Genomic DNA, 25,808 nt, shown 5'->3' with positions numbered 1-25,808 from the left:
TAGAAAAGTTCAAAGTAACAAGTGAGCAAGAATAACAGTGGGTTTGGGTCTAGGTCTAGGGATGAGATTGGATGGTATGGAATGACTTATAGAACAATGCAATGGCTAACACACACGCAAAACACATAGATGTACAATAGACAACAGACTACAGAAACCAGTTAACGAAAACCGTACTCTACAAAAGCACTTGAGAACGGGGAGCGTAACAGCGATAGTAACTCATCAACTACAAGTGTCGAGTGTTCTGGGGGAGATCTGGCGGAAGGAAAATTTGACTGCTCGAAGGTTCGCTAGCTCTATTCCGGCGGACTATCCTGGGTGGAGTGGGAGTGCCTAAGCGCGGCGACGCCTCACCTGCGAGTCCTCGGAGTCCTGACGCGTGTCAAGCAGCGTGTTCAGCGAGCTATTCACATCCTCATCGATGTCGATGGGTATCACGGCGGCGATGCCCTCGCGCTGGATCTGCTGCAGATGGTCCTCGGACTTGCTGGTGCGGAAACCGGCGGCATCGCACTTCCGCACCACATGCCCGTTGTGCCGGCGCACCACGACTGCTCCGGCGCCAGCGCCACTGCTCGACTCCGGGACTAGCGAACTGGGCTCCGGGCTGGTAGGCACCGAGTTGGCCGTCTCCTTGTCGATCAGCGGCGTCGACAGAGAGATCGGAGAGGTTGGCACTGAGAAGGAAGTTTCGTCCAGGCCCAGGCCGCCCGCCTCGCTCTTGACCGTGGTGGACGAAGATCCCGATCCGGAGCGTCCGGCGCAGTCGACGGCATCCCGATTTCGTTGCTGCTGGCGGGTGGCGGTCCGTTGCTTTAGCGCCCGCAATCTCTGCTTGGCCGAACCAGAGCCCAGCGAGTTGGTCGAGTAATCCTCGTCGCCGGCATCGTTATCCTCCTCGTCGTAGGCATCGTCATCGTCGTCGTCGTCCACCAGACACTGCCGATCGCTGTCATCCTCGTCACCACGGCCCAGTCCGCTCTGGTAGGTGTCGATGTTGGTGATGTCGTAGTGCGTTTGATCCTCCTCACGCTCCTCCACCTCCTCGTGCTCCTCCAGCTCATCATCATTTTGGTAGTATTCGTAGCGTTGCTGGTTTTGCTGCTGGCGGTATCGATTCTGCTGTTGGCGTTGTCGCTGCTGCTTGTTGTCCTCCTCCAGGACGTATTCACCCTCCTCGTCAGGCTCCAGCTCCTCGCACATTAGCAGCGTGTCGTTGGTCAGCGAATCCTTGCGGTTGTAGCTGTTGTTGATGCTGTCCCGCTGCTGTTGCTGTTGGTGAGGTTGTTGTTGCTGCTGCTGCTGTTGTTGTTGTTGTTGTTGTTGTTTCCTCAGCAACTTCGCCTCGCGCTTCACCGAATCCGAGCTGGTGTTGGTTGGCGAGTCCACCGAGGAGGAGGAAGTGGGCGAGGATTCACCAGAGGCACGTGGTGCTAATGCACCATTGATACGCGCGTTAACCAGGCGACTGGGCGAATCCCGCAGACTGTCCACCTGCAAGGAAAGAATATATTAGTTTGGTGATTTAAATACGTATTACAATGTAGCGCTCCCCTACCTTCTTGGCCTGGGCGGGCAGAGGATTGCTGGTTTGCGGTGTCCGGGACAGATTGAGGATCAGGTCACCGGTCATCATATAAGCCTCAAAGCGTGGCGCCTTCGCCGGCTGCGGTGGCGCCGAGTTCGGTTCCGGCTCCCGTTCCTGCTCCCTGTCCGTGAACCGCTGCCTGGTCACCGGACTGCCGCTGTAGCTGTTCGAGTGCTGCAGCGATTGGGGTGGCAGCTGGGCGGTATGGCCGTTCCCGTTGCCGTTCGCCGCCTTCGTTGGAATCTGCGAGGGGCGTGGCCGCTTATTCTGGGGCGAATGGAGAACGGGCACGGGCTTGGGTACGGCACATTTGGTCAGCGCTTGTGGAATGCGTGAGGGACGAAAGGTGGGCGAGGTGGCTTCCCCACCACCAGCACTGCCGGTGGGTGAAGCAAGACCCACTATGCCCGTGGTCGAGGTGGTGATGCTCGTCTCCACCAACTTGATCTTAGTAGAGCTGGTCGAGGAGTTGCGACTGTGGGTGTGCGTATGCGTGGCGGTGGTCGTGGTCGTGGTGGATCCACTCGCCAGCAGGGGCGACGAATTCTGGCGCAGCGAGGGCAAGTGCGTGGGCGACTTGTAGCGCAATCCGCTCTGAGAGGGCGTGGTCGTCGCCGTCCCCTTTCCGCCGGCGTTGGCCCGGTGATTCGGCGAGGAGTTGGTACTGTTGCTGTGGTAGTCGTAGATGTTCGGCGACTCAATGTCCACATAGTGCGGACTCTGCGTGTTGGCCAGCTGCTCTTTGATCCGCGCCTTGAGCTTGGGATCTGAGGAAAAAAGAAAAGAGTATTACTTATCGGTCATAAAAGATGATTTTCTATGATGCAAACGGATTAGAATTACCAAAGGTAGTTTTATTTATTGAACATGTAAGCAAACTATTATAAAGAATTTATTAAAACATAATTTAAAGCTTTTATATATAAGTTTACAAGGTAATTGACTTTTCCAATAAGGAAATAATAATCTAAATTGAATTGGCGTTTTTTAACTTCTTATTTCCTGTGAGACTAGATTGACTTTAACCTTAATCCAAATATGGGATTTTACAAGGGATCTTTAAAAAGTGATTTCACATATATGGTATATTACTAACTAAAATTTGGTCAGATTCTTAATCCACAATACATAATATAAATTATATTGAGTCAATTACAATTAACATTAAAAACAAATTTTAAAAAATCCAAGACATTGGTAAAGCGGTTTGGTTTGGTTCGGTTTAGTTCAGTTGGGTTTGGTTCAGTTCAGTTTGGTTCGAAACCAGTTTGCATCCTTGAAGATTGATATACATTTCCACCTACCTCGCTTCAGCTCCAAGGTCACCAGCTGTTCCGACAGGCGCAGGCATTTGAGAACTGTTTGGGAATATGTTTTGGTTAATTATTCAAAGCTTTCCTTATCCATTACATCCCCCTGCCACCCCTCGAGAACTCACCTTCCTTCGTTGTGTAGCGATGGACATCCGTTCCGTTGACTTTGAGGATGACATCCCCGGCCTCAACCTGCGAATGGAAGACCGATAGAGGCACATTTAGTAGGCGAATCACTGGCAATGCCCCTCGATTATATTGACAACGCAAAGCCTATTGATTTTCCTTCGGCTCGAGTTGGCTTTGTTATTATTATTCGCATGTTAGGCATAGCCAAACCCCGGCTGTCGGCACTTGTAAACTATTTTTAATTTTCTTCTCGATGGGCCTGCGTTGCGAGGCGCGTGGAAATGCGGAAAATGAGGAGAGGGGGGAAAAACAGCATGAAATCACAACGTGGGACGACATTGGCGCCTTATTTACTTGCTGACGTACGAGAACGGGGCAGAAGAGCTTTTCGGTGTCCGTATCCGGGGTTGAGTGGTACGTGGAACCTTCACCTCCGGATAGCACTCATAGATTATTCAATAAATATGCTATGTAACACATAGCATAGGCCCTACAAGTCGGGGGAATTTACAATACGCCACACGCGCTTCTGGATTCATGGGCAAAGCATGCACAAAAAGCACAAATTACTTTTATACTATTATTGCATAATTAGTTCCTGAGGTTGCCTGACTTGGCCCAGGCTTTTATTATTAATGCACAGGATGGTGTTGGGTGTGTTGGTGTGTTGGCTTCCTTCGGAGACACTTGACGCGAACTGCGGGCGGCAATTAAAACTAAAAGTCGCACTAATTTATGCTCTCACTTTATCGCTGGGGAAACCACGACTTCTGTGTCTGCACAAGAGAAGTCTGCATGGGGCCGAAAAGAGAGCGAGAAATGGGGGGAAAAATAGGGTAAGAGAGAGGACCCAGAGAACTTTGCAGCGAGAGAGAGTGGGTGCCACATATGGCTGCTGCTGCTGTTGCCGCGGGCGGCGATGCAATTCAATTAAAAACTGTGCTTAAATTAATTGTGCCAGCCAAAAAATGTCGACAAGCGGAGGAGTTACATAACAAACAAGCCACCCAGGCCGCCCAAACCACCCCCTTGTGCAATTTTCTGGGCGAAAATGAAAAGAAAGTCAAACTCGTAATGCAAATTTGATGTTTTCCCCGTGGCAGCATCTGCATAACACCCTGCTGCCTGCTGCACTCTCTACCTTTTGGCCACTTCGGAATCGTGTTCGCCGCTTTTGATAACAAGCCGCGATTAATGGCTCCCAGCGCCGAGGAAGCTCCTCCAGATTCGATTAGGCACTCTAAAACAGCCAGCAGCAGGTGCACACCAACACACAGCTACGCGCATCAAAGAAATTACTTTTGCATTTCACTTTCACGCTCCGGAGGGGAGCAGCGAACGACAGCTACAAGATACAAGATACAACAGTGAAAACCCTGTAACTCAACCCATATTCAAAGAGCCATGTCATTCGAGCAAACTACATTTCTATCTGTTATTTCACAAATTAATTAGCAAAAGTCGTATTAATTAGCCTTAAGGTTTTATTTATATGTTTAATAAGAGATGGTAGATTATACTCCAAAGAGGCTGATTTTGTTCATATGACTTATTATATTAAGTTTCTATTAACTGAGTGAAATAAATAAATGGCAATCCATAAAAAACCAGGTAAATTAATATATTAAACGAAAACAAACATGTTTTTAAATATATTAAGGTTGCCATGACGTTTTAAAATAAATTCAGTTATTTAGTAAAGATTTAAGCAAGTATCATATGGCTAATATAAAAGTGATTGAAAGAAAAACGTATTTTTCAAGAAGAGATTGAACAGCCAACTTTAAAGGCGTAACATGTTTAAGTGAAGTCCGTTAAATAATATAACATGTAATAAAATATTTGTGGTATTCTTCTTGAACAAGCTCCCCTGTAAACTGGCGTAGAGACAGTGGGCCCCCTGGGGGCAAAGTTGTTGAGTCGGGCAGGCAGTCAAGCTAGTCAAGCAACCAGCAGCCGGCAACCAACATCCAACAACCAGCAGGCTGCACAGTTAAAAGTTAAATCAATCAGTTACACTCGGCTGCCACTACGCCCCCCCCCCCCCCCACACTTGTCTCTCATCCGTACCCCCTCTGACCCCCTGACGACTTGCATGTGAACCCCCTTCTGCTGCACCACTGGCTGCTCAAATTGAAATTGGTTCGAATTGATTTGTTTTCACATCCAACGACACCAATGACAATTGGGGAGAGGCTCTCCTGCATTTCTTACGACCCATCCATTCGATTCGTATTTGGTCTGGTCGGAAGTCTTGTTTGTTATCCGCAATGTCATGCCCCTATTCCAAAGGAAAACACAGTCAACTGGGCGTTGAAGATACCACAAGACCAGAGGAGGATAAGCTGCACTTTGAGGGGGGAAAAGACAGACCATCCCAGTGATTGTTCTGCAATGAGATTTTCTGATATAAAAGTTGCAAAGAAAGGTTTCCATTTGGGCAGTTTTTCAATCTTGGTTTTCTGAAGATAATCCTCTAGTATTATTGTTTTCAATCAAAATACAATCCATCAACAGTTTTGGAAAACATTTTAAATTTCGGAAAACAGTACTACCTCTTCGAGTATTATTGTTTTCAATTAATATACGATCTGTTACCTGTAACTCTCGAACTTAAGTGTAAGATTTTTATTCAAAAGTGCGTACCACTTCAACTTGGTAAAAGGGTTGAGGGAACCCCCAACTGGCCTGGTAATGGAATCCCATGTTTACTCTAGAACAAGTGTTTACGGGGATTACCTTCAGGGAATCTGAACACGACACTAATGGAAATAAAGAGAAGCTTATCAGGAAATTCCTAATTCCCAATAATCGCTTGTGAACGCATAAAGGCTGATAAAGCCAGTGCCAGTTACTATTTAGCATTCACGTCACATTCGGCTTTCAATTACCGAGCACTTGAAGTCTCAAATTAATGCCAAGTGAACAATGGCTCCACATTTTTTTCGGCGGTCTCCTTGTGTATGTTTTGATTTTCGGTTCAATGACGCTTTATTGACACGAACTAAACCAATATCAATTAAGAATAGCAACAACAACAGCACGCCCACTTGGTTGTGTGGGGGTAAACAAGGCGATTGATTGATTGTATTAGCAACTACGACGACCTAGTCAAGTACGGTTCCGTGCACTACCTTCACCGATATACGGTTATTCGACTCTATAGGACGGATGGTATGGTCGGTCGTGTGTTGCCGCAGAGTCGTTGACAGACTGCAGTAATGGGAAAACCCACTAACCTCTTTTCTTTTTTCGCCGGAGCCCAGAAAATCAATGTTGGGGTAGGCAGGCGGATAAAAGACAGTCGTCCGCCTTCCACGTGGGCGTCACAAATGACGCACTCAGCGGAAAAAAAAATGTCGAGAACCGTAGCAAAAACCCGTAGTCGTAGTAGACGATAGACCCAGACACTTGGGACCTATCCATACTCGTGCTGGCTCACTCAATTCACCGCCTGTTACACCAGTTTACAAAAAAAAATTGATGAAATACGCACTTCAGGAAACCTTTGTTTTCCGGTAAGATACATCTCCCTGATTAAGAAAAGGGCATTTAAAATTTTTTCTATGGTACCAATTTTTTTTAAAGTGTAAAAAACGTTTTTCGCACTTTTTTATTTTTTAACTCGAGTTGTGATAAACCGAATTCGGTCATTAAAGACTCATTTTACAGGTAATGGAATGCCCTTTAACTTTCTTGTACACATCGTTGAGTTCCATTCATTAGTTTAGAAGCTACACTTCGTCAAAGTTGAAAAAGTTGGAAAAAATGCAAAAACGCTGGCATAAATTGCTTCTTTAAAAATACACGCCTAAAAACCGAAATTAGTTTTATGTTGTTTTCTTAAAGGCTGAACTTTAACGGAGAATATAAGCCATTGATCACGACAATCCGTTGGTAAATCGATTTTTTACAGATTTTTAAACGTATATACCCAAGTTCAGTGTTCGGGAGCAGCGGCCGTTAAACATTATTTTAAATTTTCAGTGTTGGGGAACGTAAGATTTTGGTGCAAGTAGTTATGCATAACGTCAGTTTCTTTGCTATTAGTGCTGGGCAAGCTAAAAAGGATGCGATTGCAGTTACAAGGAAATCATTTTCATATATTTTTAGCAAGAAATTAGCAAGGAAACTGACGTTATGCACTACAACTTGCACCAAAATCTTACGTTCCCCAACACTGAAAATTTAAAATAATGTTTAACGGCCGCTGCTCCCGAACACTGAACTTGGGTATATACGTTTAAAAATCTGTAAAAAATCGATTTACCAACGGATTGTCGTGATCAATGGCTTATATTCTCCGTTAAAGTTCAGCCTTTAAGAAAACAACATAAAACTAATTTCGGTTTTTAGGCGTGTATTTTTAAAGAAGCAATTTATGCCAGCGTTTTTGCATTTTTTCCAACTTTTTCAACTTTGACGAAGTGTAGCTTCTAAACTAATGAATGGAACTCAACGATGTGTACAAGAAAGTTAAAGGGCATTCCATTACCTGTAAAATGAGTCTTTAATGACCGAATTCGGTTTATCACAACTCGAGTTAAAAAATAAAAAAGTGCGAAAAACGTTTTTTACACTTTAAAAAAAATTGGTACCATAGAAAAAATTTTAAATGCCCTTTTCTTAATCAGGGAGATTTATCTTACCGGAAAACAAAGGTTTCCTGAAGTGCGTATTTCATCAATTTTTTTTTGTAAACTGGTGTTATTGGACTAATGATTTTGCCACTTCTTTGGCTATTTGCATTCTACACGGCTTCGCTGGCTTTGTTTACCTTGTTCTGTCTTTCAGCAGGGCACTTAGAGGTATAGGGTTTACACTAGACATCAATTACACCCCCTCATTATAAGCGAAACGGGCGGAAAGTTGCCAATTGCACTAATTCTAGCATATAACGTACTGGTTCCTAGCTATTTGCCATAGAAAATAACAGAAAGGGAAAATAACAATGATTTCATCATATTATATTATAGACCCCAGGAGTATTTCATTCCCCTAACAGTAATTAACTTCTTTGAGTTATGACGCAAAGGGTTTCTTTTTTGGGGCTCAATGCGGCAATATCTCTTATCATGTTTAGCTTATAAGCATGTGCAGAGCCCCCGGACAATAACAGATCAAATAAATAAGAGCACACGAGCCAATACCCCTATATCATATACATATATAGCCCCACGCTCCGCGGCTGTTTTATTTGTTTTGTCGACCTTGCAGGCACATTCATTGTGGATTTCCTTTCATATTTGCACCAAATAAAAAGAGGGGGAGCAACAAATTAGCATGAATTGGTTTATTTCATTATCATGCTCCGGTGGGTGTTGTGTAATCGCGGGAATCGGAAGTCGGTGAATGGTCTGAATGGCGATGGCGATGCGATAGGGATGTTATCGCCCTGCCGCTTAGCTGAATGATTCCGGCGTTGGGAACCCATTATGAACGGCCTATTATGTTAATTAAGTGCTAACTTGCACAGAACTATGCCAATGGCTCAACTTGAGATTGTGGATTGAGTGATTCACGCCCTGTCACCATAGATATAGAGGGTTTTCGAGAAATGGCCTTCTCACTCAGCGTAGTTAAACCTTTTTCGATGCGCTCTCTCCAGATTCTGGGGCAGGTTGTTTGCTCAATTTCTAACTGCCTAATTAAAAAGTTTGCCATGTTAACGGGCACAATTTTCACTGAATCTTTGCCCTATATTTAGTAAAGCAAAGTCTAGTAATTATATCGTAAGAAAATTTAATATAGGAACCCTTTTTTTTTTTGCTTTTAGTGGGTATTAAAACTGGGAGTAGAGTTTATAAGTTGTTTACAAAAGTTTAATGGATTCCATTTTTTCAATATTAGTTTTTCCATCATTCTTAAACTTCAAAAGCTTTTTTTAGGATTTCAGGCTATTCTAAATTTATTTTAAACGCACGTGAGATAGGTTAAAAATCAACACTTAATATAAGATTTTCTTAAAATATTATATATTAATTTTAAATTAGTTTTACATTCGTTTTGTTTTGAGTTTCAAGGCTGAGTAGCGATTGCGTCATAAGCTATTTTATCGCAAGCTTAAATCAATGTTTAGCCTGCTAAATTACCCTCCATTATTTTATGTTTTCTGCATTGTAAATATCCGAAAAATGTGCGCATTTTCCTAGCCGGAAAATTGAAATAGACGGGATGTTTGGTTGTATGTGTCTGTGGAAACGTGGAATTCACGGGCTTGTGTGAGTGCGGCTCGTGCGGGATTTGCAATTGTGCAAAACGCATAAAAATGAAACTGCAACAAGAACGAAATGTAAAGACACTAACAACAAATGTTTTTCAAACAAAAAGTTTGTATACATGTGTGAGTTTTATTGGACTGTTGGCAACACTGAGGGAAAAATGTTCTAAGACTTAGTTTAAAATGTTTTTAACATATGGATATAAAAAGAAAATTCAAATGTATAATACAAATTTATCAATATCCTCTTTTTCTTAACAAGAAGAATATATAAACATCCCTATCATCTTTCTTTTACTTAAAACATTTTTTAATCTTTTTGGATTTTAATTTCAGAACTTCCTTCTTGTAATCTTCCCAAAGCAATTTCCATATTTTTTTAGGCAGTGTGCCTAGGTTTATTTTTGTTATTGATTTGCATTCGCCTTGGTAGCAGCATTTGCCTCAGCAAAACTGCAAATGTGGGCCAGAAAGTCGCAAAAAAGGGGGAACAGATACCCAACTGAAGGGGGGGCAAGGCAGGCCGGCTAATTGAGCATTCCAAACAAAAAAGGGGAAGGAAACAATGAGGCGAGGTGAGATGGGATGGGATGGGATGGGATGGGATGAGATGCGATGCGATGCCATGAGATGGGGCAAGAAGTGCTGCCACTCCATTTGCAGGCAGACAGCCGCCAAGTGGCAGCACCGTCGGACTCCGACTCGGATGCACTGCACCCGCCCGAGACGGCGGTTGCCTCCGTGCTGCATTTGTTGCATCTTCGGCAATGCTTGGTCGCACACACGAACGAGCGAGTGGGCACATAAATGAGCGAGCGAGCCAGCGAGCACAGAAACAACGCCAAATATAAATGCTCGAGATTTAGCGCAAAGTTTACTGCTACCGCTCGCCGCTAAGCTTTCTACAACACTTTTTGCATGCCTGAGTCTGAATCTGAGTCAGCCAGTACGAAGAAGTGCTGACCACTCGGCTGTATTGTAGCCAAATATGGCTAGTTTCGCAAATGGGAATCAAGAACAAAATGTTCAAGAACATTTTGTTCTTGATTTAAGAAAATATAAGTACAGTAACAAAGCACCTAAGGATCCCTTAATCTTTTATTTTCTTTCGTTTTTAAGTAAGTATTGCTGAAATACACATGCTAAAATATATTATGAACATTTTATTCTTGATTTAAGAAAATATAAGTACAGTAACAAAGCACCTAAGGATCCCTTAATCTTTTATTTTCTTTCGTTTTTAAGTAAGTATTTCTGAAATACACATGCTTAAATATATTATCAATTAATTTCAACATTATCGCTAATTCTGGAATAAAAAATAATCATATTGCCATAATAATCAAAGATGCCATATTCATATTGACGAATTTTGTAAAAAAAATTATTTATACGGTTTTAAGTGATTTAAAAAATAAAAATTGATTCCATGCATTTAAATTTCATTGACCCTTAGTTTGGCATCACAAATTGACTAACAAATAGTTAGTATAATTCAAACTTAATTTGAGTGTAGCTACCAAGATGCAATATTTTTTTTAACGAAAATATTTTTGTGGTTTTAAATGGGGAATACAAAGGTGTAGTCATACATTTGGAGTTAAATGATTTACGGTTAACATCACAATTTGACAAATACGAAGGTACTTAATCATATAATTTGAGGCATATTCCCATAATGAATCACACTTTTGAAGGCAATGGAAAAGTCAAGGTTTTATTTTTTTAAATTTAAAGGCCACGCTTTAAGTTTGCCTGAACTGGGCATCGAAATCGTGAGCCCACACTTTATTTGGCATCTCTGGAGCGTTGGCTAGGTGAGTGCCTTATGCACTTATTGTTCTTATTATTTCTTTGACTGTTGTAGTTGCTGCCGCTGTGCTACTGCTGTTCGCTGTGCCGTGGCGTGCAACGAACCGGAGCGGCGGAGCGCACACAGAGCACTCACTCGTCCACCTCAGGCCTCCAATCCCCATTCCCATCCGCATGGAGAAGAGCATCCACTCCATTTCCACCTCCAAGCAGCGGGAGAAGGCACCACCCCCGAAGCTCAAGCTCAAGAAAAGCCGGCTGGGATGGAACCGAATTGAGCCCGGTTAAATTTAGTTGGGCTGGGCCTCCTCCTTCCCCATCGAGCAGAAAGCAAAAAAGCAGCAAGAAAACCAACTTAATAAACGCGTGCGCAATTTTCCTACTTTTGTAATTCAATTAAAGCGAGTTTACTCTACTTTTTTGCACTTTTGACTTCAAGTGAACCGAAGGGGAGGGGAGGAAGTAAGTGGACAAAAAGGGCCAAATTCGTAAGTAAGCTGTTTGAATGCCCTGTTGCAAAAGTAATCTCATTATGTGTCGTTTTATTTTATTGTAGATCAGCACTATAAGTTCCTAGATGAACAATTCTAGCGATATCATACAAATTTGTATCTTCCATCGTTAGGATACACGATAATCCTTGAGATACTTAAATGCTTTAAGATAAGTCCCACGAAAACAAGAACCATTATTGTAAAGCGTGTTAATAAAGTACTACTAATCTTATATCAAAATATAAGATAGGTCATAGAAAAAATATAGTTCTACAAGTCAGAAGAAAAACTTGAAACTAATTCTCGTGACATCATAAAAGTATCTATTATCATATAAGGTATTTCCATGAAACTTATTTTCTTGACATCTATTATTATATTAGGTATTTCAATGAGATATTGAAAAGATACTTTTCAATCTCCTAGTACTTATATGAAGTGTCTTTACTTTTAAAGTATTTTTCTTAGAGATATACGCTGCAAACTAAGGATGGAACTAAAACAACCCCCTGAAAGGGCATTAACAGCAGAAGTTAAAGTGGTATCCCAATCTCTTGACATTTACTTCTATCTCGCAATTGTAATCGAGTGATGTGCTTGTTGTTGGATTGTGCTTTTCAGAGCTTGAAGTTGGCCGACCTGCTAGACAGTGTGTTTTGTATTGCTGTGGACTTCTTGAACGTGTCAATTGTCATTACCCACAATTTGAGAAATGGCGGGGGAAAGGGCGATGATCGGGATCGGGACAGCAAACAAGCCCATTCCATTCCGAAAGGGGAAAATCAATAAATAGCTAAGAGCCAAGAGCTTCTTTCATTTTTTTCATCTGTTTTTGTCTTTTTGTTGTCTGCGACTTGTCGGTGGCAATTAATTTGTTGCTAGCAGCGGGCAGAGCCACACAAGAACAACAACAACAACAACAACAATGGGAACAATGGCAACAAAAGCGGCAAACGGCGAAAAGTCGTTTGTCATTTCCAGTTAACGAGTAATTAAGCATAACGTTAGAATTTTGCAACAACGCCAGTGAGAACAAAAGAAGCTACAATTTTCGAAGGAGGCGCAAATGACAGCGAACAGAAAAAATCTGGCGAGGCATACACATCTGATGTTTTTAAGGTTTTTTTTTCCTGCAGCATGTTTCCTATTTTTTGTTTGCCCTAAAAAATGCGAATATTAAATTTTTGTTCTCCAAATGCTGAGAACGAAATTAATTTCAACGGGCGAGGAGAGAGCTAATTACTTGGCACCCCAAATGATTAATGACTAAACAAAAGTAAATATCTTCTAAAAACACATCAACAACCCAGTTGTTGTTTCTATAATTTGGGATGAGGGAATTAACCCAAAAATTCGCTGTCCTTTTTTTCCAGTGATATAGTAGCTACACTGATTTAAAAAATAATATAAATAAAATGTTTCAAATGTTCAGAAGTGTAAAGAAACTGATATCAAATGTATAGTTTTTAAAATAAAACAGTTTGAGCATGTGTTTCACGATTTAAATAACAACAATTTTAATTTCAATGTTATTTAACTCTTTATCGATTTCCGATTATTTTTGAAAATTGCATTACTCATTATCAATTTAACATAATTTTGATAAATGAGTTACCACGCCAAGGCTCTTCAGAATGACATTTCCAATCTACACTGGTCGGCATATGTATTTTGACAAAATAAAAGTTAAGTGTACTCATAACTTGAATTTACTTCTTGTAAACTATAGGCATCAATGGAAAGGTAATTTCAATGCCGTTTGAATGATACAATACATTTCTTTACCCATTCAGTACTTATTGAAAAGGACAAATTTGTGTAAATCAACTTTTAAATTTTTTTTTCAAACTTTTTTCCTCGACTTGAAAACTTAAACTTTTTGATGCAAAAAGTTTCTTCAAACAAAAATAATAGTAACTGCAAAAAGAATTTTTCAAAAATCATTTTCCTTATATTTTTTATGATTTTTTGAAGGTGACAATGTCGGAAAAAATTTGTATGAAAAAGAGAAAAATATGGCTCAAATGCCTGTTTTTAAGCATTTTCAAAAATTCATAAAAAATATAAGAAAAATGATTTTTGAAAAATTCTTTTTGCAGTTACTATTGTTTTTGTTTGAAGAAACTTTTTGCATCAAAAAATTTAAGTTTTCAAGACGAAGAAAAAAGTTTTTAAAAAAAATTTAAAAGTTGATTTACACAAATTTGTCCTTTTCAATAAGTACTGAATGGGTAAAGAAATGTATTGTATCATTCAAACGGCATTGAAATTACCTTTCCATTGATGCCTATAGTTTACAAGAAGTAAATTCAAGTTATGAGTATACTTAACTTTTATTTTGTCAAAATACATATGCCGACCACTGTATAAACTAAGAATTCTGTATTGCATGTGATAATTTAAAATCCTCAAAAGTGTTTTTATTTTATAAAGTCACTCTGAATCATAATATAATTAAATGTGAGTACTTTAGTCGCCTTTCGCAATTAATGCACAATTTGCCACTCAGTCACTTCGAAACGCAGACTTTTTTGTCGTCGCGCGAGTATGAAGTATGGGGAGTATACTTGATATATCAAGAGATATATCGGAGAAGTAGGGAAATAAACAAACGCGAGGCAAATGCATGGGCAAACAACAACAAACAGCGAGCAACTGCAGCGAACTGAGGAAAAGAAAAGAAAAGCAGAGAGGAGAGAAGAAAATGGAAGTGGAAATGGATGTGGAAAATGGAAAAGCGAAGGCGAAGGCGACAAAAGACAACCGACGACAGCATGGACAAACACATGTACATACACTTTGTACACACCCAGTTGAGTGTGTGTATGTTTGTGCATTCATTGAAAAATAAAATTGTACCGCAACCAGAATGACGGCATATAAAAAGTAAAATTAATTGCACTCGAGGGGCCGACTTGTTGGTTACTCATTAGGTTTTAAACTTAGTGGGGTGCGGTCTTCAGAACAACAAGTAATTACAGATTATAAACTTTACAATTTAAAATTGCGTGCAACTGGGGTTGAAAACATAGTGAATATCAAAACAACAGTCAAAGATGGGTTAAGACTGACCTGTTTTATAAAAAACAAATTTCTTATAAGCCTATGGACTAAAGTGAGTAAATCATCATCATTATTATCAGAACAACAAGTTATTACAGATTATAAACTATATATTTTAGAATTGCTTGCAACTGGGGTTCAAACCTAATTGATTTTCCAACCGATTCTCAAAGATGGGGTAAAACCGACCCCGTTTTTAAAAAATCAAAAATCCTAATATACCTATTGACTAACTCAGTAAATATTATCACCACTATATATATTATTTTTATTATACCAATTATTATCAGAACAACAAATTATTACGGATTATAAACTTCATATTTTAAAATTGTGTGCAACTGGGGTTCAAACCTTACTGAATATCCAACCAATACTCAAAGATATGGTAAAAACCGACCCCGTTTTATAAGAAACAAAAAACCTAATATACCTATTGACTAACTCAGTAAATATTATCACCCCTATATATTATGGTTATTAAGGAAATATAGACAATATATATTTTTTGTTCATTGACTGAACCCACTGGGGCTTATCATGATTAATAATAATACCAACGTAAAACAAGGAAATATAAATTTTAATTAAGAGGTGCCTAGCAACTGATCGCAGTAATTTGTCAATCTAAGGAGTGCGATATTATAATGTGTTTTTCCGATACCCAAAGTGCCAAGTGACACTCGCACACCCACTTTATAAGGAGTGCGCGGTGGAGAGATAGAAGACAAGTCAAACAACCACAAAACAAGACGGGCAACAAATATAACAACAAGTTGTAAGCGAAAGCGATAAGAAATTGAAAAAGTGCGTGCCGCTGCATCTGTATTTTATGAAAATATATAGACATATCTGTGCGTCCATGTCAGTTCGTTGCCTGAAGACAATTACCCCGGTGCATTTGCGTTGCTTTTCGTCATACCTGGCTTGTGTGGAATTACTTAATAATTTCAACAATTTTAAATTCCCAACGCGTTTTTTGCACTCTGCTTTCACGGATTTCATTGTTTTTTTTGTTTTGTTTTTTGTTTGTTCGAGACCAAGTTTTTGGTGGTCGACTGAATAAATTTAAAAAACCAAAGCCGGGTGAATTCTGTTTGGGTTTTCGTGTAAATCGTTTATTGTTGCCACGTCCGATAATTACAAAGTAAGTTGGAGTCCGTCTGTATGTTAGCCTGTGTGTGTTTGCCACGGCCTGAGTAAGTTTATTTATAAAATGTTGTCTTTGCATCGCTTTTTATAGCGCTGCATTTGCATTTTGTCGATTCGTTAACTTTGCGTTGCACTTCTTTCGAATTAGAGTTGCACCGGGAAATTGATAATAATTGAAATGGGCCCCACGTAGAATACATTCTTATCCGATATCCGCTGGGTGCGTTCAGCAAAGTGTTTAGTTCCCAGAAATCTAAGCTAAGAACATATTTTGTATGAAATGTTTACTGAAATCCACTGAGATAAGATTAAATTATGTAAATATCCACTGCGGATAAGGATTTTCCTTAAGAATTTGAACCAATGTTTCGATATTGTATCCATAGATAATAGATTTGTAATAGTTTCGGATGACTGAAAAGGTTGTTATATCACAAGAATTCCAACCATCGGTAATTCCATTAGATTGACAATAAATTGATCTTTACATGGGCAAAAACAATTGAATAAGCAAACATATTGCCATTTCATTTACAAATATTTGCCTTACTTTGTTCTCTGTATTTACTTGCTTTTGTTTTCCTTTTGCACTCGGCTCTAAACATTTGAGATGATGGCGATGACAATAAATAGTAAATAAAAGCAAAACAAGCCAGAAAATTGATACAGTGCCTTTTGTGAGCAGACTCCCCCCCTTTCCCTTTCTCCACCACCCCTCCCACCAATTAAAGCCATGATGACATCACGGCCGGCAAACAAAGATGACACGCCAACGGAGGACTCTCATTTCGCTTTTTTTGCCGCTGTGCAAATTGAAATGCTTTCACATACGCCAGACAGCCATGGTCATCAGCATAAAAAAGAAGTGGAAAAGTGGAAAATATTCTTATCAACAGACGTGGGGCGGGTCGCTTTGCATACAGGCCAAATTCTAAAACTCAAACCGACATCTGCCACACAAAAAATATTATTATCTATGTACGTATGCAGTTTGAGTTAGATAAAACGTGATGAATAATTGTATTTCCGCTTAAAAGCTTACACATGTTGCTATACTTTTTCGAGGAATTCTAAATCCATGATGTTACAAACTTAGAACAAAATTGATTCGGCGTTTTTTAAATATAATAAATAGAAACTAAAATATTATAATATACCAAAAAATACAAGCGATTACATTGTTATCGCTATAGACATTCCTTGAGAAATACAAAAACAAAAGCATTTCCAAGAATAATGCGTCTTCGGGGATCTTAAATCGAGGTTCTCGAGCTGTTTCTAGGGAAATTAGAAATGCACGAGTTGTGAAATGAATTTAAATATCTCCCTTTAAAATCAGCTAAATAGTTTGAAAATGCTAATAAAAACATTGGTTTGAATATAAAACTACTTTGTTTTTATAAAATTTGGCACTACTAATATGTAAAAAATGTTGGTATTCATGTAAAATGAAAAACAAAAGGGTTATACAGAATTCCAGGTAAATCTCAAGGCCATCTTAGGCAATTCGGGTGTTGTTTGTTCTGGGGAGGCTCTACTGTAGACCAAAATGTGGCTGAGCAGTGCCAAAAGTGAGGCCAGCAGGGAGCTGTTGCTGTTTTCATTGCCCGGTGGTTGATGAAGTCATAGATGGGCGGGGGTCACCGGTGGGTGGGTGGGTGAGTCCTGTCCCAGACGGGAATGGAATGACACACAGACAAAGGACCGTGCAGCGAGGAGTGGAGGAGCCTGTTCATGTGCACGGCACATACATATGTTTTACTTACCGCTCCGCAATCGGCTGCCGGCGAATTCTCGACGATGTCGTAGATGACATGTGGCGGTCCGGTGGTTCCGAGCAGCGAAAACCCGAAACCGGAATGCTGCTCGCTGCGGCGCAGCACCACTTTCAGTTCCTCGCTCATTTTGGATTGGATCCTTCCTCGTCCTGCCCCCGATCGGTTGGGTTAGTTTCTTTTTCTGTTTCTTTCTCTCTTTTTGGCTGACCCCTGGGCGTAGTTAATCCTCCGCGATGGGCACTTTTCTTAGTCGCTTTAATTAATTCTCGTTTTGGGCTTGGCCAACTTCATTTGCACTCGGACTGAGACACTCTCATTATTTCCACTCTTTCCACTACTCACACACACACACACTACATGTACACACTTACTCACACGCACGCACGTATGACGGACTTAAACAAAAAATGGACTCGAAACTCTCCTTGGCGAATTTGTTTAAACATTAGGCATTATTGCATCTGCTCGTTGTGGCTTTCTTCTTTTCACGCAATTTTTCGTTCCGTTCCACGCAAACTTGTTTAATCTGCCCTTCTTCTTCTCGCTTCGTTTCTCTCGGTCGCTTTTGTCCGACTGTTTCGCCGCCGCTCTGCGGTTCGCGGGGGGATTTTAACCGCACATTTTGGGGCGAATGTGGATGCCAGCTATCGCATTGTACGTAAATTGTAAATTAACTAGTTAGTTGTCGTTGTACTGAGAGTGTGACTGCGCGGCCATCGATCGAAAATACCATGCGGCCGGAAGATAAATACCATTATATACTGTTTGGGTTTCGATAAGTACCAGAGCGAAGCATCGTTAGTATGCGATAGTTTTTCAAAATTTGGTCATCTACCGAAAGTCTGGCAACTCTTTAGCGGAGACACACACCCAATATGGCCTTTACAACACTGATTTATTTTGAAAATGCTTAATTGGCGGGTAATTTAAAAAAAAAGACCAAAAAAAATGTGACTATTTAAATGTATCATTTAGACCTTTTACAATCAAATAGAAATACCTATTATGTACCTTCTAAGGCGTAGTTTTAAAGTTTTAGCTCTGCAAATAACTTTGCCCTGTATATTCAAAACAAACTTATCTTTTTATAAAATTACAGATAACTTATCAGTATATAAAGTACATAAGCCATCCAAATAATGAATTAAGTTTCTTATTTGTAACAGTTTAAAGATCTCAATTACCAATTTACTCCGCTTTTCCATTTCTGGGGCACGCGCTGATTCGCATATCAATTATAAAATCAAACTCCACTTTAGTAAGTAAAATTCTGGGATCTACGCTCAGTAGCACCGATTAATCCGCCGCATCAGCTTAAAAGCGCGTGCAATTGCGACTTTCAGATAAATCTCCGACTCGATTTTACGATCCGCCGACGCATCAGTTGTCTATTCAAATTTTATAGCTCCGCAGTTGGTGGCACAAAGCACTTGACTCATGCGTCCACTTCCGCTCCTGACCGGACGACGGGGGATCGGGTTCGGGTTTGTTGTGACAACAGTTCGTGGGCAAAGACAACAAGCCGATCTGCGGGTGTCATAACCACTCATACTCGTACTCGGGGTCCAGATGTTGCGCACAATTATCATATCAGCAGCACATCATTTGCGACTAAGTGAAAAAGCAGATTGGCCTGGCACACTCTGCGCCTTCCTTAATAAGCGGCCTCCCCCAAGTCCGAGGTCTCAGTATTTGCTTAGCCCTAGAAGTGAAGACACTCAGAATGAAGAACTCTCACGCGAATGCAGATTACGAGTCCTGCTACTATGAGGATATTACAAAATCGTGGCTAAATCAAACCGAGGAATACACGGACTGCAGTTATGGATACGTTCAAAGTGTGACTTCTGCCTACACGGATTGCAATAAAATAGAGGCTAATTGGTGCAACGAAGCCAACGCTCAATGGTTACAAAATGAGGGAACTGCTGGACAGGATCTTCAACGACTAGTGCCGAAACTCCGATCCACTTCCTCGAATCGCAAGGAACGCACAGCATTTTCGAAAACGCAGCTCAAGGAGCTTGAAACAGAGTTCTGTTACTCCAACTATCTGACCCGTCTGCGTCGCTACGAAATCGCCGTGGCCCTGGAGTTGACGGAACGGCAGGTTAAGGTGTGGTTCCAGAATCGCCGCATGAAGTGCAAGCGCATCAAGCTGGAGGAACAGGGCAGCGCCAACAAAACACTTTTCTAGTTTGTACAAGGACATATTTTAACACAATTCATCTTACAAAATGTTTTCGCTTACTTAAAAACTATAGTAAAGGTATTTTAAGCTACTTCTTGGACTTCTTTGCCTTTCCCTTGGGCAACGGTTTGGCCAGCGACTTTGCTGCGGCCAGCTGCAGCTTCTGGGTGGCGGCATTCTTCTTGCCCTTGGCAGCCTGAGCTTGTTTCTTTTTCTGGACACCGCCAGTGCCTGGTTTGCGCTTCAGTTTATCTTCCAGGCCAGCCTTGTTCTTTTTCTTAGGTGGTGGCGGCAGGTCCTCCTCTTCATCACTGTCATCGCTGGCGTCCTCACTGTCCTCCGCCTCCTCATCCTCGACCTCCAGCTCAGACTCATCATCGGAGGCATCTACGTAGTCCTCATCGTCGGAGTCCTCGTTGATGGTCGTGCCCAGCAAGTCCTCCAACTTTAACTCCTTCTTTGACGACTGTTTCTGTTTCTTGCCGGCTGTCTTTGCTGCTGCCTTGCTCGTAGATGCCTCAGCAGCCTCAGTTGCCTCTGGTGTCTTCTTTGTCTTCTTCACTGGCTCAACCAGAAGGTTGTTGAAATCAATGCCCAAGTCCTTGTACTTCTCCTGCAGCTTCTTGATCTTGTTGAGATTGGTCACGGTGCGCTTCTGGCAGGCGGACTCATCCCAGTTGTTTTGCTTTTTTACGCTGCGCTGGGTGGCTTTGGTCACGTCCGAAACGTAGATTTCCTTGCCGGCCTGCAAAGTTGTTATATGTGGATAAGTAATGGATTGGTATATGGTAAGGAAAGACTCACCTTATTAATGACCTTCTTCAAGGATGTCCTGAAGAAGTTAAAGGTCTGCTTCTCCGGCGGAATGTAGGAGGCCTTGACCACTTTCTGGAACATGAGGTAGTTGTCCATGGTGTCGGCGGCCACCTTCGCCACCTCCGGGTACTCGAACTCCACAAAGGCGTAGCCCTTGCTGTTTCCCGTGCGCAGAGACCGGGCCAAACGGACGCGGAGCACCCGACCGAACTGGCGGAAGTACTGGCGCAGCTGCTGCTCGAAGAATCCATGGGGCAGGTGCTTCACAATGACCACGCCGCGTTCCGGACCCTTTGGTTTTTGGGGCTTGGCCTTGGCCACCTTTTTCTTCAGCTAAAATGGATGCAGTTTACGGTTATCCGCCACGAGAAACAGTTGTTTTTGTGGGGTGCTTACCTGTCCGGAGACCACATCCTTGGTTTTATCTACGGTTTTCTTGGGCGTGGACTGTTTCTCGATCTTCTGCGCCTTGGGTTTCTTAACAGGCGGCATTTTGAATCGAGTAAAATAATTAAAATCGGTAGTATATGCAGTAAAAGTATAAAAACCGCCGCACGTGGAGCAAGATTGATAAGAAGAAGCAACTTTTGGCGTTAGTGCGTTTTTTAAGAGTTAGTGCCTTGTAACGGAACTTGGCGCCTGGTCACTCTTCGTTTTCTTGTTTTTTTTTCTTATGTTTTGCGCATTTTATTTTGCCGCCAATATATAATGAATGTATCTACATCGTCGTTTAATAACTCATTTCAAGAAGAGGACGAAATGCGCCTTGGCTATGACCATGAGCACATTAAAACTTTCCTAAGCAAATCGTCTATAAACCACCTGTTTCCCTACGCAAATGACACCACAGACGCCAAGCAGGTAATTGGTATTACTTTATATTAACTTAGTAACTCTCACTAATATGTATACTTTTACTTAGTTACTGAACCGCCTTGTGGTCACCTTATCGGGGAAGTTCGAGCTGAATCTGGAGAATCTCCTAGATCTGTTTACCCTGTCTATTATGATGATGACGTACCAAAGGGACAACCTACTGCTGATGAAGGAGCGATTTATGCTGGTGGATGTGGTCTGCCATCTGGCGGGCTCACTGGATTCGGAAGAGGTAGTGCAGTCCATATAGAACACATGTCCAACTATATATATTCACCTTATATGTATCTCCTCAGATGAACTACATGGCCACTGGTTTATACGGCAACTTGGTGACTGGCGTGGGATCGGAGCGTTTGGAACGGGTCCTGGACATGCAGACCGCCATTCCCGCCTTGGTGGAATCCTGCAGCCTGGGCAACAATATTGCCGTGGCTCTACTGCTCACCATCATGGCTCAATACACGAGAGTACCTGTTCAATTGGATAGAAAGGAATATGTAAGCATAAAGCTGATTGTCCAACCATCTCAAATGATATTATATTTAAACGATATCCGTTCCAGGCCCGCAAGGCTTTCGAAATGGCCAAACTGATCAACTGGCAGCAGTTGGCGGACAGTGGACGTCAAGCGGATATGTTCATGCTAGTTCGGACGTTCAGCCTGATCATTAATTGTCGCAGGATACGTGAGGAGTGTCTGGATTGGACGAATAACCTGGGCGCCGAGATACACAAATACTTCCTTCAAGTCCGCAAGGCATTCGATCACACGGCAGCCTTTGGCTCCTTTGAAATGATGGTATGTGATTACCTTTTCCCCAGAACACCGTTTTGATTTGTATTATTTCCAGATTGAGCGTTTTATTGCTTACTGCGTGGTTCGCGGAGCCACAACAACGTAAGTTCAAGTATAGATTTTAAAGTAATGATTTAATTATTACTCTTTCCCCGTAGACCTCAACTTTGCAACTACAAGATTTCGGAGCTTACGAATTCAGAGTCTCAAAATATGTTTGATGAAGTGTGATGATAATGTTAAGATTCCTACATTGGTTAATGACCATATACTTTTAAGATAAGCATGAAGATTTTATGTGACTTTCCACATATTTAGCATACAGCTGAGATCAAAAAAAAAAGACCAAAACTTTTAACCTGTTAAGTAGTGAATATAAGTTTTTTTTTATTTTATTAAAAGATATTAATTTCGTAATTAAATGAAACTGGTTAGTATTGACCTTGAAATTTGAAACGCCCGCCTTTTCCGTAGTAGTGTAAGGTCATACTAAGCTCGGAGGCCTTGTTAAATGTCTGGCAGTATTGGTTAAAGGGAAAGCGATTTTCATTTACTTGAGATTAATTAAAGGTTTCTTCCTTTCTGTTGTGTCCTATTATTAATTTTCAAACAATTAAATTTATTTCAGTGAACTTCTATTTGCGAAATATGTATAAATTATGCGTACCGTTTTTTAGTACCTTTTCACAACCGCTGGAATTTTTGGCGCTCTGGCGACGGTCACACAACGCACCACGGCACGTGTTGTTGACTGCATTTAAAAAGCGCTTTTAACAACATTTGGCAGGAGTTGCAGTGGCCGAGCAGTCGCACCAGTCGCCCAGCATGTTCTACCTAATCGGCCTCGGCCTTGGCGACCTGAAGGACATCACGGTCAAGGGTCTGGAGATAGTCAAGCAATGCAGTCGCGTTTACCTGGAGATGTACACCTCGATTCTGGGCTGCAGCCTTGAGGATATGGTAGGTATCTAGCGTGGAGCACCCACCCTTGCACAAATCAAATCACACCTCTGTAATTCCTGCCCGCAGCAAGAGTTCTACGGACGACCGCTTTTGCTGGCCGACCGCGATCTGGTGGAGCAGGGAGCGGATGAGATCCTGTCCGGTGCGGGCGAATCCGACGTGGCCCTGCTCGTGGTGGGCGACCCCTTCGGCGCCACCACCCACACAGACTTCATACTGCGCGCCAAGGAGAAGAACATCCCCTACAAGGTCATCCACAACGCCTCGATCATGAACGCCGTGGGCTGCTGTGGCCTGCAATTGTACAAATTCGGCGAGACCGTGTCTATTCCCTACTGGGACGAGACCTGGAAGCCGGACAGCTTCTACGACAAGATCAAGCTGAACCGCCTGCACAACATGCACACGCTGTGTCTGCTGGACATCAAGGTGAAGGAGCCCACGCCGGAGTCCCTGATGCGCAAACGCAAGGAGTACATGCCGCCGCGTTTTATGACCGTAGCGGAGGCGGCCCACCAGCTGCTGTCCATTGTGGAGAAGAAGGATTCGCTGGAGAAGAACACAGTGCTAAACGAGCAGTCACTGTGCGTGGGATTGGCCCGTGTGGGCCAGGAATCGCAGCAGATCGCCGTCAGAACGCTGCTCGAGATGCGCTCCACCGATCTGGGCGGGCCTCTGCACTCGCTCATCATTCCCGCCAAGGAGATGCACCCGCTAGAGGTGGAGTTCCTGCAGCAGTACGCCGCCAGCCTCAAGCTGGACGACTACAACCACTAATTCCGCTGCGAAAATACCTAATTAAGTGTCTAGGAAATGTTGTCTGTGCATCTGAATTGAATTTACGAAGCTAGAGGAGCTGGAAGCTCAGGAAGAAAGTGATATCGCTTGATGCCACCCGTATACGTATGTAGCCTGCCCTTCGGCAGCTGAAATAAAACCGCATTCACCCATCGTATATTTATCTCAGAAGCTTTAATAGAGGTTTGGATATCAATAGTATAGTCCCCGCATGCGGCGAGAGGATCCCTGACGGTCGTAGAGCATATTAAACTTGTTCACAAAGTGGTGCATGTCGTTGCAGCCCTTGGTCAGCGTGCCCAAATAGCTGATCAGTCCCACATCATTGCACTGCGTGTAGAATTCCTCCTGAAAGGCGGGCACCTGCATCACGGGCAGTCGGTGGCAGAGGGCGTAGGCCTCGCGCAGAATCTCCTGGTTGGCCCGCAGCTTTCCGGCCTCCACATCCCTGATATACTGAAGCACGATTTTGATGCGAGTATTGAGCATCTTGATGGCGCTATCCTGGGCCACCAGATGCTCGGCCACAACGCTTTTCTCACCGGACTCGTTCGAAGTCATGCGTGCCACATGATCCACGCCAATGCGCTCCGCCTCCTCGGTGGCCAGTGTGTAGGTGAGGGGCACGAAGAGCATGGTGGCCTCGCCGTCCACCAGATCGATCAGGGACTCGAAGAGCTTCAGGGGAAGGTGGTCAACGCTGCGGGAGAGCGGATTTAGCTGCAGCATAATGGGGCACTCGTTGATGGCGGCTATTTGTTTCTGGATCTTAATGTCGTCGGCAGTGGGATTCTCGCCCGTTGTGTACCAGCCTATGAAGTCGAGATCGCTGAATACCTGGGGGAAAACAGAGGATTATCCACTGATGGAGGAGGAGTTGATCATGGGGCACCCACCTGCTTGTACTGTTGTTCCTTCTTGTTGTAGTAATCCTTGTTGATCACCGTTTCATCCCCGATCACATCTGTCTTGAGTTCGAACGAGTTCATAATCTCAATGTTCCGGCCCTTCTGTTTGCCAATTAGGGCACCGTACACCTGTCGCGGCTCACCGTGCTGTGCCCTGAACCTTGTCCAGTGCTCCGATATATTCATTATGACCAGGGGATGGAGGGAAATGGTCACCGAGCCACTGGTGCCCACTGCGGCCATTATGTTTCCCTGGGGCTGCGGGTTTTGGTCTGGTGTCGGATCCTGTGCTTTGCTGGCCCCGCCGGAGGAGGACGAGGTGCTCGGCTTGGCCGACATGTCCACATCCACTTCCATTTGTTCCATGCTGTCCGGGGGCCTTTAGTTGGTCGTAGTTTGCGTTAAAAAGCTAAGTTTATTTCTTTTTGTTTGATAAGCTCCGGCTATGCTATCGGTCTATCGTTCTTTGATATTATTTGTGCGAACCTATCGGGCGCTATAGTACTTCGATATTACGAGGCGTTTCACCTATCGGCAGTATGACCCTACATTTTTTATACAAATTTCAGCGGAGACTCAAACCTAATCTCAGCGTTGCCGTGCTGTTAAAAATTAACGGTGACTAATTTAAATTCAATTTTAATTAAACTTGTCACAATCATTTATTATTTTGCGATGATAAGCAATATTTTTTTACAAAGATTTTGTCCGAATTTCAACAAGGTTGTCAAAGGTGTTAGTATAATAACGGCTTTACGCCAAGCTATCAATTCATTCAATTCCGGTATTTCTGATATTCTGATATTCTATTGTCAGTTCTTGAGATTTATTGATCTCTTCCGCAACGATGACCCTGCCATTTCACAGTTCGGTTTTTCTGCCGAAAGGACTGAACAAACATAAAA

At 42.4% G+C, this 25,808-nt stretch overlaps 6 protein-coding genes across 28 annotated transcripts in view; 3 read left to right on the top strand and 3 right to left on the bottom strand.

Annotated features, from left to right (window-relative positions):
• The window catches only part of LOC119560693 (ribosome-releasing factor 2, mitochondrial), a 32,699-nt gene extending 14,440 nt beyond the window's left edge, over positions 1–18,259 (bottom strand). For 12 of the 23 annotated variants that reach the window (XR_005221045.1, XR_005221039.1, XR_005221041.1 and 9 more), the window contains exons 1-5: positions 17,541–18,255; positions 3,030–3,096; positions 2,896–2,949; positions 1,562–2,358; positions 358–1,497 (exon numbers count right to left, since the gene is read on the bottom strand). Coding sequence is in view for 14 of the 23 variants with exons in the window: in XM_037874362.1 (XP_037730290.1) it covers positions 358–1,497; positions 1,562–2,358; positions 2,896–2,949; positions 3,030–3,096; positions 17,541–17,678 (2,196 nt within the window). In the remaining 9 variants the exon portion in view is untranslated. Of the gene's footprint in view, positions 1–357; positions 1,498–1,561; positions 2,359–2,895; positions 2,950–3,029; positions 3,097–3,399; positions 3,465–3,603; positions 3,619–17,540 lie in introns of those variants that run through there. The other 11 variants (XM_037874289.1, XM_037874284.1, XM_037874298.1 and 8 more) reach the window with 6 other exon arrangements.
• Positions 18,260–19,275: 1,016 nt separating this feature from the next.
• On the top strand, positions 19,276–19,757 carry LOC119563110 (homeobox protein MOX-1). Its single transcript, XM_037876353.1, has one exon. It carries the CDS (start codon positions 19,276–19,278, stop codon positions 19,747–19,749), a length of 474 nt encoding a protein of 157 aa, XP_037732281.1. The 3' UTR covers positions 19,750–19,757.
• On the bottom strand, positions 19,756–21,144 carry LOC119563109 (MKI67 FHA domain-interacting nucleolar phosphoprotein). The gene is made up of 3 exons (XM_037876352.1): positions 20,956–21,144; positions 20,548–20,892; positions 19,756–20,488 (listed from the first exon to the last, which is right to left on the bottom strand). The coding sequence occupies exons 1-3, from the start codon at positions 21,049–21,051 to the stop codon at positions 19,832–19,834; spliced, it is 1,098 nt and encodes a 365-aa protein (XP_037732280.1). The 5' UTR covers positions 21,052–21,144; the 3' UTR covers positions 19,756–19,831.
• A 69-nt stretch (positions 21,145–21,213) lies between these two features.
• Positions 21,214–22,529, top strand: LOC119563108. Its single transcript, XM_037876351.1, has 6 exons — positions 21,214–21,420; positions 21,482–21,667; positions 21,732–21,935; positions 22,001–22,237; positions 22,290–22,336; positions 22,393–22,529. Exons 1-6 carry the CDS (start codon positions 21,268–21,270, stop codon positions 22,463–22,465), a joined length of 900 nt encoding a protein of 299 aa, XP_037732279.1. The 5' UTR covers positions 21,214–21,267; the 3' UTR covers positions 22,466–22,529.
• Positions 22,530–22,950: 421 nt separating this feature from the next.
• Positions 22,951–24,152, top strand: LOC119563028 (diphthine methyl ester synthase). The gene is made up of 2 exons (XM_037876226.1): positions 22,951–23,194; positions 23,264–24,152. Exons 1-2 carry the CDS (start codon positions 23,060–23,062, stop codon positions 23,972–23,974), a joined length of 846 nt encoding a protein of 281 aa, XP_037732154.1. The 5' UTR covers positions 22,951–23,059; the 3' UTR covers positions 23,975–24,152.
• On the bottom strand, positions 24,151–25,375 carry LOC119563027 (COP9 signalosome complex subunit 6). The gene is made up of 2 exons (XM_037876225.1): positions 24,892–25,375; positions 24,151–24,832 (listed from the first exon to the last, which is right to left on the bottom strand). Exons 1-2 carry the CDS (start codon positions 25,267–25,269, stop codon positions 24,188–24,190), a joined length of 1,023 nt encoding a protein of 340 aa, XP_037732153.1. The 5' UTR covers positions 25,270–25,375; the 3' UTR covers positions 24,151–24,187.
• Positions 25,376–25,808: the final 433 nt, after the last annotated feature.

Source organism: Drosophila subpulchrella, chromosome 3R (genome assembly GCF_014743375.2).
Source record: "Drosophila subpulchrella strain 33 F10 #4 breed RU33 chromosome 3R, RU_Dsub_v1.1 Primary Assembly, whole genome shotgun sequence".
NCBI lineage: Eukaryota > Metazoa > Arthropoda > Insecta > Diptera > Drosophilidae > Drosophila > Drosophila subpulchrella.
Note: the sequence above shows the minus strand (reverse complement) of the source record. Positions and strands in the feature narration are given on the sequence as shown.